This window comes from Gymnoscopelus microlampas (assembly GCF_963454915.1).
Source record: "Gymnoscopelus microlampas genome assembly, chromosome: 16".
Classification (NCBI taxonomy): domain Eukaryota; kingdom Metazoa; phylum Chordata; class Actinopteri; order Myctophiformes; family Myctophidae; genus Gymnoscopelus; species Gymnoscopelus microlampas.
The window spans coordinates 38,043,963-38,057,405 of NC_139953.1; the positions used below are offsets into that span (position 1 = coordinate 38,043,963).

Consider the following 13,443-nt stretch of genomic DNA (forward strand, 5'->3'; position numbering starts at 1 on the left):
ACACACACACACACACACACACACACACACACACACACACACACACACACCTGCCTTTAGTATGTATTCCCGTTGCTAAATGATATTAGTGTTATGGCGAGCAGGTCGGAAGCGCACAAGCATGCCACGGACACGTGCGCGGTCAGCAAGGATGAAGTATTACACAATGAACCATTTTCCTACATATCTTTTGTTATTGTGTATATATATGACACGCCACTGCAAAGTAACACAAACAGTGACTGACAGACAGAGATAGAAAGAGAGACGGAGAGAGAGATAGAAAGAGAGACGGAGAGAGAGATAGAGAGGAAACAGAGGGAGGCATGACAAGAGAGAGGTACTGGTATGGAGGGAGGGAAGAGAGAATAGAGAAAGGGAGCAGAGCGAGAGAAAGGAAAGGGAGAATATGACAGGCGAATGGAGGAATATAATAGAAAAGAGGGGAAGTCTAATGAAATATTTAGAGACACCAGGAGTAATGAAGAGACACAGAGACAAGAGAGAGATGCCAGAGAGGACGAGAGAAAAGAGAGGAAATGAGAAAGCGATGGGGAGGGTAAAAATGAGAAAATGACAGAGATGGGAAAAGGTGAGACGGTCACACAGTAAAATCCTCATTGTTAATTTAATTCTGGGAGGTGAATTCACTAAAGGATTGCACTGCTTTTGCTGCCACGTACTATATACCCCACACAATAGGAAGACGAGAAGAAACTACTGTGTGTAATTCTCAAAGCTCCCATAAAGGGCGAAACACACCACTAAACTCGCCCTGCCAAGCTAATAGCGTTTCGGTGCTCCGACGCTATATGCGCGTATTTAAATTAGGTAATTATGCCTAATATACATTTGCCGCAAAATTCACCCCTTTCTATGCAAATGAGCCACATTGCAAAAACAACAGCGCTGATAGGCATACACAGAGTGAAAGTTATTAGCGTCTCCAGAGAGTTAGTGGTAATTGAAGCGCATGTGTAAGTGATCATTGCAGCAGTGATGGGTCGGGACCCACAGGTTTTTAATACCTAAAAGAAAAGACCATCTCTGCATCAAAAGTCATCAACAAACTAGACTATAAAAACTGGTCAGACGTTGGCCAAATTGTAAATTGTAAAATAGACGATCTACAAGCTCACAACGCCTGGCATTGCGAGCTTGTAGATCTGCTATTTTGACAATATTTATCTGTGGAACCGAGTCAAACCAAATGTAATGCCTCAACTCCTACAAATCCAAGTGCTTATCAGGGTGGGGTCCCCAGTTCAAATAGATTATTTTGCGGGGGTTCACGGCCTGGCCCTGTAGAGGGGTTAGGGGGGCATCAAACTCATTTTAGGTTGTGAGCCAGATCGGGCCACACAGGGGGGAGAGAGAGAGAGAGAGAGAGAGAGAGAGAGAGAGAGAGAGAGAGAGAGAGAGAGAGAGAGAGAGAGAGAGAGAGAGAGAGAGAGAGAGAGAGAGAGAGAGAGAGAGAGAGAGAGAGAGAGAGAGAGAGAGAGAGGAGTCAGGGTTAGAGAAAGAGAGACACACACAAGTGAAGACAGCAGAGACAGATATATTTTTATAGCTGTATCAGACAGTGTAACGAGGGCCCTGCATGCTAATTGATTTTCTTTTAATTATTATCCCCGTTCTTTCAATTAAACAGCACGCTTCCCCCGTCGCCACGGCGATATGAGCATGTCATCAGCACAGCTGAGTCCTCTGTTCCTTTGATCACAGCAACAATAGGACTAAAAGCCTGTGTGTGTGTGTGTGTGTGTGTGTGTGTGTGTGTGTGTGTGTGTGTGTGTGTGTGTGTGTGTGTGTGTGTGTGTGTGTGTGTGTGTGTGTGTGTGTGTGTGTGTGTGTGTGTGTGTGTGTGTGTGTGTGTGTGTGTGTTTCATATCCGTGTTGGTACAAGGTCTACCAGATACAGATACATGACAGCGATACGCTTCAGTGGCTCAGCTAACACAAGCACTCTCTCCAGGCACACATACACACTCTGCCTTACTTTCCTCCTCTGTTCTTCTCTCTCTCTCTTTCTCTCTCTCTCTCTCGATCTCGATATAAAACCTTCCCATGCCTTGTCTGATCTGATCTGCGGCTTTGTTCTCAATCTAACGAACACACACACACACACACACACACACACACACACACACACACACACACACACACACACACACACACACACACACATCCATGCTTCAAATCATTTCTTTGTTGTTGATTTAAGAACATAGAAGACAAGATAAGATCAGATAAGATAAGCCATTAGGAGATCAATTGAGGTGTTATAGCAGAAACATTATAGTGATAATGAAACATAGGAGAGGTTCAGGTAAGAGTCAAGAACCAAACCAAGACGAATATAAATAAAAATACAGTGTCTGGCCTTAGATATCTGCACTGCATCCCTGCAGTGATGGAATATGTTATCTCGTTTTTACTTAAAGTTGTACAGTGCAGATTTCAAAAAACGATTTTTAGTAGCCTCTGCTGATCATTACCGTCACTGCAGGCCGTTTGTTTATTACTGCGTTACCCAGAATTCCATTCGTTTTCACCGGAAGACGGAAGCGTTTCAAAAAAGCGTTCTTTTAATTGTTTTATACGATCTGTGGATCGTTTCTCTTAGCCAGTGGAGCTTTAGTTACCGTGAGCTGTGTTTTCTTTTTCTGTTTTTTTTTTCGTTCTTCAAATCATACAATCTGTTAAAATCAGCGTGAGTTTCCTTTTTGTTATTAGCGCGGTAGTTCCTGGCCAAACAGGAAACCGGTGCAGTAGTTCCTGGCCAAACAGGAAACCGGTGCATTTCCGCTTCCATTTTCCGGCCAGATGACGTCATTTTCGCGGGACAGTCAACCCCGACCACGTTCAATAGAAAATATATAAATAAAAGGCTTTCGGGGGTGAAATTCATGGAGTGGGTGTTGTGAAACATTTGCCACTCACAAAAGATATACAGTTTAACTTTAGTTTTATTGAAAAAGTTACCTAGCATTACTTTAAGTAAAAGTGTCGATACTCTATTGTAGAAGCACAAGTACAAGTCCAGTATTCAAGATGTACTTAAAAGTACAAAAGTATTGGCATCAAAATATACTTAAATTACCAAAAGTAAAAGTATAATGAATGAATAGTATGTACTCTTTATCAATAGCCTGTTGGCACACACGCACACACAACCATCCTCAAGTAATAACAGTTCTAGACCCTGATTCAGTACTCTGGTAATGTAATGGTACACAAAGTTGAAATATAGACAGAGGTTGCCACCTTGTGGTGAATGTTTGGAAGTACAGCTAATCGACCAGAAATGTTATGACAGTTAGTGCTCTACATCCAAATGTTTCTCAAATCGCCAAACCAACTGAGTTAGAACATGAAAATGACTTCCTCTTAATGGAATGTGGGAGAAATCCGCCACACACATTACAACAATGCAAAACCAAAATGACTGCAGACTACAATGGATTTAAAACACAACATTAATGATTAAAAAACAACCTCAGTGCCGTTTCAACCCAGAGCACACAAACCAATACAACAGTCAACAATACGATATCTATGATATAGTAGTTTTAGAGTATATAATTTAAGTTACGTTTGAGTTAAAGGTAGGGTAAGTGATTTTCTTTGGTTAAAAGAAGTGTTAAATAGCTCTATATTCTGATAGTACTCATTGCTATAGAGTGTTTGTTCAGTAAAAGGAGTCTCCTTGTCTCTCCAGCTCTTCATAAAACAGAAAATGCATTTTCGTTTCAGTTTCAGTTTCATTTCCAATTTTATCCAATCAGGATAGAGAACTCAAATCAGGATATAGATTAAACAAGTGAAATTGGAAGTGATGACACTAAGAAATGAGCAGGCAAAATTGGAACTGGAACACTATAAAAATGAAGCTTAAAAATGGGTACTTTCTCCTGATTGGCTGAGATTTTGACACCTACCGGAAAATGTATTTTCTGTTTATTAAAGAGCTGGAGAGACATGGAGACTCCTGTTACTGAACAAACACTCTATAGCAATGATTACTATCAGAATATAGAGCTTTAACCTTTTAACAAAATACTATTTGTTTTAACCAAAAAATATCACTTACCCTACCCTGCACGAGAAAAAAAAAGGACTCGGCTTCCAAATTGCGCCGTTTTTCGCTTTTTTTTCTCCGTTTCTTTTTCTTCTCACGCCGTTTGGTGAACCCCCAAGGTTGGTGCCCTGTGCTGCGCTGCTTTTATCCGCCAGATAGGGACGTTCGCGGCATATTTCGCACCATTACGGTGCGTACTGCGTTCATCATCGGTAACGAGTGCCTCTAACAGCCGCTGCCGATGCGAGGCAACAATCACACAATCACGTGCAGCATGCGTCCTCTGCCCTGCCCATGGCTGTACATGGGGCCGACGCGTGCTTTAGCGTGATTGTGTGAGTGTGGCTTCAGGAAGTACATTCTTAGCCTCGAGCTCCAGGCTTTTATTTTTTAGTTTTGCTAAAAAATAAAAGCTTGGAAATTCCTGTCCCAGCTGTTGGTACGCAAAAGCGCCTCGCGTCGTCTGATGTGGTGCGCATTATTTATTTTGGATGCGCACCTGCGCACCAGTTATGTGCACCCCTGAACATAATGTAACATAATGTAACATAAAGTAACATAATGTAACATAATGTAACATAATGTAACATAATGTAACGTAATGTAACGTAATGTAACATAATGTAACATAATGTGCTCTCTGTGTCCCTCCCAGCGCTGGCAGAAGTCAGGGACTCACCTGGAGCACCTGGTCTCTCGGTTCTGTCTGGACTCAGAAATGGCTCTAGATGGACTGGACTCTTCACGCATGCTGGTCATCAGCCCCTGTGAACTCAGTGCCTACACACAGAGATGGGACGTCCCCTTCTCTTGACCCCGGACCCCCTAAACCCTTGACCTTTTCATCTCTGTGAACGTTGAACCTAGCAAACACAGATGTGGACATAACAAAAAGTTGCTGGCCAATATGATGTTTTGGAAAGCTCAAAAAAGGAAACGTTGGAGTGCATCTTTGATCGTCAAAAACAAAGTGCATGAACTTGTCAGTTACAGAGTGACGCACTGAATAAAGGGTGAAAACTTGAGAAGATATTCCAAGGACCCTGAGCTGACAGGGGCCCTCAGAGATAGAGCAGTTTATAGGTTTTATTGTTTAATAAATAATATTGAGATGTCAGGGTTTATAGGTTTTATGGTTTCATAAATAATATGGAGGGTTCCGCAGGATGCTGGCTGGCTACAGGTGTGGGAATTCTGCCAAGACGAAGAGCTTCTGTTTCTTTCTGTTGGTGTATGGAAAACCTGAAGGAAAAACAAAACAATGAACTTTCCTTTTTCAGGAGGCTTAGCAGTGCTAATAACAGACTGAGCACATCTCTCAAATAATATTTTTGACTGGTTCTGCAAACATTGAAGCACTGATGATGTGAGCTGTCAGCATGCACAAAATCATGACACTTATCTTTCCTCTCCTTGAGAACTGTCTGACAATTCACCGGAGCAATGCCTCTAGGAATCTGAAATGTATTTTTTCTCTAGATTTATTTGAGCACAACTCACCAATTCAGATCCACTACTTTATTACTGCTAACGTGTCAACGTTATTGCAGGTTTCATAATCATATCCTTAAAACTGTTTTATTTAGATACCTACTACTAGGATTGCATAATTTTAAAATTTTAATTTCAAAATTACAATAAATAACAGTTAATGTGAACATTTATGAAACACCAAAAGAAACTTTCCTCTGCGAGACAATGCAACCTTTTAGACCAGTTTTGTGTCTCTGCTATTCAGAGTAAAAACTAACACAACAGTCTTTTAGAACCGCACAAACACAGCACCAGGCATGGACTAGCTATCAGGAAGTTTGGGGATTTTCCCGGTGGGCGTGTTTCTTTTCTTATTCTTTTTTGTTTTTGTTTTCAGCAGCCCACATTACATTAAATGTATGTACGTATATATGGTGCATCTCTCTCTCACACAGACATGCTACGTTGCATGGTTCTCCCGTGTCCCTCCATTGATGGCCTTAGCTATATTTCACCCATTTCAGTTGCGTTGGGTTGGGTCCCTCCCTCCCTGCACCCGTTTCGGATGCTGTCAATGCACTGAATGGGACATTATCATTTTTAATCAGACGATTGAGTGGTCTCTAAGTAGGTGAGATACTGACCTACCCACGTTTAATCAGACTATTGATTGGATCTAATAAAGAGATACTGACGGAAGTGTTTTGTATAAAGTATAGTTTTAGACCGTGTCGGAGGCGCGCCGTCTCAAGCGAACTGGAGCCACTAGAGGCACCACCGAGCGAGCCAAAGCGAGCGAGTTGCCGTGCCGAACGCTTTGACATTCGCTTGAGCCGACTCAACGCCGTCCGAGTTATGTACCGATAGGCACAGAATCGTATATCATGTTGTAGCATCCGAAGCCGGTTGCCCCCTGCTGACATGCAAGAATTGAATAACTCAGCCATTTACGGTTGTGGCCAGGGGCGGTTCTTCAAACGGGCCCCAGAAACTCAAAGGAGTAGTTCATTTAGTTTTATTTTCTATCAATTACACACCCCATGAAGCCTTGAATTCATAGATCTCTTTTTGTTTTTGTCACATTTCTGAGCCAATAATTTGATGACCGGCGGAGTCTCCTACCGGAGACATTAGCATCTTTCCGCCGGTCATCAAATTATTGGCTCAGGAATGCGACAAAAACAAAAAAAAATCCATGAATTCAAGGCTACATGGGGTGTGTAATTGATAGAAAATAAGTCATTTTTTGTGAACTACTCCTTTAAGGCCATCGCTGCACTCACGCCCTAGTCGAACATGGCTAGGCTAGCACAATCACGACAAGGTATAAGTATGTAACAAAAGTTAAAATTTTCCCAGTGTTCCTGTGTTCCAGTGCTGTTTTTGCCTACAGTTGTGACCTACTTCAGTCTGTGACTCCAGTGAACACTGTTTTGCAATTTCAGCTGCCAACAACAGGAGCAGATAAATCCCCTTGAGATGTTTCATCAGGTGAACAGGTTGCTTTTAATCTTGAAAAACCACTCGGTGACAGTGTCATTACAGTATCCCGCCCGAAGCACAAGCGAATACGTAAGCAGACGGTATACAAATGGGTCACAGTCAGTGTAGTAGGCTACTGTGCTCTTTCCGCATACACATGCACACCCGCACCCATGCTTACACACATATATACACAGTACACACTAGCTTCAGAGAGAGGGCGAGAACTGATTGCGATACACCTGTGCGTGTGTGTGCGCTTGTGTGTGTGCGCGTGTGTGTGTGCGTGCGTGTGTGTGTGCGTGCGTGTGTGTGTGTGTGTGTGTGTGTGTGTGTGTGTGTGTGTGTGTGTGTGTGTGTGTGTGTGTGTGTGTGTGTGCGTGCGTGCGTGCGTGCGCGCGTGCGTGCGTGTTATAATGCAATTCTAAAAGTGTTGCCTTTGAATATTGACCATTTTTATGTTGTAATCTTTTCATTTCACATGAATTATTGTTGAATAATGAGTGGATCTCTCTGATTGATTGGTTTGTGATGATGAACCTGGTCAGGTATTCAAAAACAAATAGCCTTACACACCTGTGTTCGATGAACTGCTTAGTGCTTAGCCAATAAAGAAGTGCAGCCCCTGTCCCTCTGACTCCATTGTCCCATAGCATTGATTCACAACCCTGGGACTGTATTTATAGTTACAGGGTTGCACTACAATAACAGGGTCACATGTTCTTCAGTTCACCCAGCAGGGACAATCTGTTATCTATGGCAGGGGTCTTCAACGTTTTTCAGTCCAAGGACCCCTTAGGTGAATGCGAGATGAAGCAGGGACACAGGGACACCCCCCCCCCCCCCCCCCCATTAATTATTGTATACAATTGTGTTGCAGATTAAACTTTTCATAGATTTCATACATAGCTTCATAGACTTGTTTGATTCATGTTAATAATGTATGTATTTTCAGACAATTAACCACTTGAACCCTCAATACTTAGAAAACTTTGTCTGCTCTTTTTATTCCCTACACCAAACCTCTTTGCCGAAAATAGCCGATCTACAAGCTGCGAGGCGTTGCTATTTTCGGCTAATGTTCACCTCAGCATATGGATGCTAGGGTTCAAGTGGTTAATATACAAAAAAAAAGTTCCTGTGACCCCCTGTAACTGAGGACCCCCTAGGTGCCTCGGACTCCCTGTAGTTAGTTGTCTCCTCATAGACAACATTCTCTCTTCCACTTCAAGACTCAGCGTACGTTGAACCATGTTGTCTTCTTAAAGCAGGAGCTGAAAGGTGTACACAGCGTTTCCATGCACAAAGGTTAGTGTCTCTTAGAAGCAATGTAAGAAGCTTAAACCTGCCCTTTAAAATCACATCAAATGTTTCGATGTAATTGTGATATGATGATTCATCAACTTCAAATTTTTGCCCTATCAGGTTGAATTATGATGGAGTCATTTTCAGGTGAAGTTGAGAGGGTATATTCTTGCTTTGGTATTAGTTCACAGGTAGGGTTTCCAATATAAGTCTCTTCTCCAACTAGCTTCTTGCGTCTGTTCTGCACTTCATCAAGCAAAGCGTTGTCAGGGAGCAGTAACACTTTCAGGATTGAAATGGGATCATCATCATCATCAGTGGGTGGTGTATAAAACAGTAAAACATTTGCCCGGATAGGCTGGGTGCTGTCAGCATCGTTGACGACGCCATAGGGAGAAAATCCATTCACATCTCCAGGAGGGGCGAAATCCCAAAATGGCACCGTTCTCTCCCCACAGGCCAAGATTTACGTGTTTTTTTTTATATATAATTTAAAAATATACATATTTCATTTTTCTGTATTGTTTATAGAACACAAAATATCAGAAAGAACACTCACATTTGTATATTTTAAGTATTTGAAAAACTAAGTTAGGTGCGCCCCAACAATGCACCCCTCTCTTTTAGGAGTTTTTTGGTTTCTACCTTCTCAGTTTTTCACTCTCTGTGGGCAACACAGAGGATGTAGGCTACGGTATAGATAGGTTTCTTGTTTACAAACATAACTGGGTGTGTAGGCATTCAGGGTGCAATACCACTTTAACAGAAACTTGCACAGCTCAGCTGAGATTAATAAACTGATTAGAGTCAGCTAGAGCCATGAGCTGCAGTGTGATGGTGATCACGTTACCCCAAGTGTCTCAAACTAGATAAGATACCGGTAAGACCTGTATTGTTAGAAGGATGCATTCCAGTAATGTAAAGAGTGCTGCGTTCATCCCTAGATGTGCAGAAACCTGTTTATTAATTGCAATGTAAACCACAGTAGGCTATAACATACTGTACACGAACATGCGTGCACAATGCATGCAACAGCCACGTGAATGGCAACAATGTGCAACACTGCAGAAATGTAAGTTACATTTCTTTGACAAAAGACCAGTCTTTTAACTCCAGTATGTTTCCTCTCTCTCTCTCTCTCTCTCTCTCTCTCTCTCTCTCTCTCTCTGTTGTTTAGACTGATGATAGGTTATTGGTTTACCTATGACTATGATCCTAGGTTACTGAGGCACTACGCTATCTCTAAGCATCTGATGTATTACCTTGTGTTTCTGTTGTTTACTGTAAATCGCTCTGGATTAATAGTCCATGAGCCAGACAAGATTTCATTACCGAAAGAGTGGGCAAAACCAAACCTATATTAAATTGTTCATAGGGTCAGTACGAGTAAATAAATATATGATAACCTCTCCACAGGAGCAGCTTTTTCATGGTTATCACACATTTTGTGATTTTCCCCATACGAACATGACAGGTGAAAAAATGACAAAATTTAAAAAAGATTAACATAATGAAACTTCCTGAGTTGATTACTTACATGAAGACAATGATTTTTCGTATTACAAGTTTTCTGAAACTGTATATTTAAATATGCAAATTATGCATTAGGAAAATATGCCCACATTTGCATAACTGTCCAGAATAAACATTGGAACATTGGACAAAGCCAGAGTCAACATACTTATTTCATTTTGTTAAGATGTCGGAGTCAAAGGTTTTTAACGAGGGAATATTCAATATCTGGCTCAATTTTGGGGCTCTGGCTCATGGACTAAATGCATAATTTGCATATTTAAATATACAGTTTCAGAAAACTTGTAATACGAAAAATCATTGTCTTCATGTAAGTAATCAACTCAGGAAGTTTCATTATGATAACTCTTTTTTAAATGTTGTCATTTTTTCACCTGTCATGTACGTATGGGGGAAAATCACAAAATGTGTGATAACCATGAAAAAGCTGCTCCTGTGGAGAGGTTATCATATATTTATTTACTCGTACTGACCCTATGAACAATTTTATATAGGTTTGGTTTTGCCCACTCTTTCGGTAATCATTTGTCAATTTTGGGGCTCTGGCTCATGGACTATAAGAGTGTCTGCTAAATCCCAAAATTGGAATTTGGCTTTTGTGTTTTTTGTATTTTCACGGCTCTTGTTTTGATGGCAATAATATGATAGGTTCCATGGCGGACAGCAACATTGAATAATGATATAAAGTTGATGCGAGGCTTCTGACAGAGAGCACATTATGGCCAGAGCCTGCTGCCTGCCTCAGACCTTGTTGACACATCAAAGGCAATCACGTTTAAATAGGAGAACTGATGGTCACGATTTGGATCGTGGAGTCAGGCTATAGGCCTACTTTACGATTTTTCTTTTAAAAACACCTATACCCCCCCCCCCCCCCGCAGGCTGCAGTCCACCCTAGCCCAATGGTAAATCCGGCATACACTACATTAAGTTTAGAACAGCAGACTAGAGTCATTTGTTATATAAGGTATAAAACACGTACCCTTCATAAGTCTTCCAGACAATTGTGTTTCCTTATAGTGAATACTTGTACTTCTGTTATGTTTCATACTGTACAGCAATGTCATACCATTCCATTTTGGAGGTGGGGGTGCCACGTGCCACATCAGTTTTGATGTGTTGATCCTTTTTCTTCTCAGTATTATTTTTAAATATATAGTTATGACCATTTTGTTTTATCATTACCGGTAGTCAAGCATGTTCTTATTAGAGTCTTAAAGGTGTAGTGAAATGAAAAATATGTTTTTCACACTTTTAGAGCATATCCGTGGTCATCATATGGGCATACCTAACAATAGATGCCAAAAAAATGTCAAAAAAACATTTTTTGTGAATTTTTACATCTAAAGTCCCTAAAAAGCCAATCTTAATTACTTCCTGTAAACGAAAACGTGCTGCGTGATGACATAATACAGCCTTCGCGAATATAAATGAATCTTGATTACATGCACCTGTTTGATTCCCATAGCTGCACGTTCTTCAAACACAGCTGATTTTAATTACAGAGATACTCCGTTTTGAATCTCATTGAAGATGAGTGTATTACTCATTTTAAACTTCATCTGCACACTAAAATATGTATCTGAAAACATTATAGGTTCGAAATAAGCCAGGTAGTAGCAAACGTGCTTCACTGGCCGTCTCTCTCTCACTTGTAAATAAACACTAGCCGTGTGCCAGCACGGCTGAAGTGATTGAGATCCAACGTCCCATAGCCTGAAGGGATGGGACCTTCTGATTGGTTTAGAGTCGTTGAGCCAACGTTTCGGGCTGAACCTTCAAAATAAAATGACCGAAAATGTCACTTCAGTGCGTCTTTAAAGGAGCATTTCACCCCTGGAAGAAACTGCAATCACTCAATGGTAATAGTATTTGTAGTAGATAACAGTAGCACAATTTAAAATTTGCACCCTATGGCCAGAAAAATAATGAAATCTGTGTGTTTGACTAGGTTTTGACTGGACTGCTTATTACTACAATGACCATAATGCTTTTGGTGCACTGCCCCTCCTTGTGGCAGGGGAGGTGCGGTGTGGGTGGGATCTCCAACAACAACGTTGAAACAGCATGGCAGTGTTGCCATGTTTGCTTATTATAAGCGGCTTCTTTCTAAAATGTAGTTGATATTTGGGCTTGTATCCAAATGTTTTGATTGTTGTTTAAACCAGTGGTTCTCAAAGATGTTCATGTATTTTTCCACAGACCCCGATCTGAAATTATATTTTGTGCCAGGAAGCCCCAACCAAATATGTGTTGTTAAACGATTAAAAAATACTCCACATTTTGCACTTTTTTCCCCTCAAGATTTTTTGGAAAATAGCAGATCTACAAGCTCACAATGGGTAACATCGCAACGTGTTGTGAGCTTGTAGATCGGCATTTTTCAAATATATAATATCCCATGTTAAAGTGCTCTTGGCTTAGTTATCTTCTTTTGGGCTTGTTTTCATAGACCTGGTTTCTTATTTCTTTCACAATATCTGGCAACACTGGAAGTCAGTTTGTTTACCATCTCCACGTTGTATTTGGATTCTTTCACGCTTGCGCTTGTGAAACACTACACAGGATTATTATTTCATGTCAACATTCAAGTACAACTATCAGAAGATGTAACTCAGGTAAAGTAATGCGTCACTCTTCAAATTTAACAAAAGGTCCGCGAACAAATGCGCAGTTTGGGCTGTTTTCTGTGTTCTGTTGTGTCTAAAATCTCTGGCAGGAGGGGGGTGGGGGGCTGTCCGCTGGCTGCATGACGCGTCGAGACAACATGTAGTGCGGAAAGGAATGATGTAACATCTCGTGACGTAAATAACGTCACGAGATGTTCGAAGATTACTATATATCTCAAAACACAGATCATTCACAAAAATAATAATAATTGAGTCCTAAACTTCATTACCATTGGGTCAGTTTCTTCCAGGGGTGAAATGTCCCTTTAAGTATTCTTCTAATGTTGCCGCAGATCATACCTCAAAAGGTCACTCACACCCTTTCTCTGTGATATTGGTTTCTTCCTTAAGTTGTGCAATAGCATGTATGCCAAGCACACAGCTGTGTGTGTACATATTGTTTGACTCATAATACAGAGAGAGGAACACAAACCGAGAGAGAGAAAAAAGAGACGGAGAGAAACTAAGAAAGAGATATGATTTATTGAATTTACGTTAATTTCTTCTTACCGCTTTGATATACCACCCTTGGCCTCATGGTGGCGCTATGACAGCCCACTTTACGGTTTGGCCTATAACTCCAAACCGTAGGTCCTAGAATCTAAATATATTTTCCCCTGGATTCCTTTAGATCATGACACAACTCTGCATATTGGGCCCGGCCATTTTTGCCAGACGAGATTTTCCTCCATTTTGTGTTTTCTTCAAAACACTTTTTGCTACTACTCCTACAGATTTTGTCCAAAACTCACACAAGCCATCTGGGGTCATTTGATCATGATGTATCACTTAGATTTTCCAGATTCCATTCCAATTGGCTATGACTACCTTCCGAAGTTTGGAACACCATACTTTTCTATTTTTTCTGTTTTCAGGAGATGGGTATGTATAGATCTGATA

General features: G+C 41.0%; 1 protein-coding gene across 1 annotated transcript in view; it reads left to right on the forward strand.

The window, feature by feature from the left end:
• galnt14 (UDP-N-acetyl-alpha-D-galactosamine:polypeptide N-acetylgalactosaminyltransferase 14 (GalNAc-T14)) overlaps positions 1–7,237 on the forward strand; it is a 166,739-nt gene extending 159,502 nt beyond the window's left edge. The window contains exon 15 of the mRNA XM_084083203.1: positions 4,737–7,237. Within this exon, the coding sequence (XP_083939329.1) occupies positions 4,737–4,895 (159 nt within the window). The 3' untranslated portion in view covers positions 4,896–7,237. The remainder of the gene's footprint in view (positions 1–4,736) is intronic.
• The last annotated feature ends 6,206 nt before the right edge of the window (positions 7,238–13,443 follow it).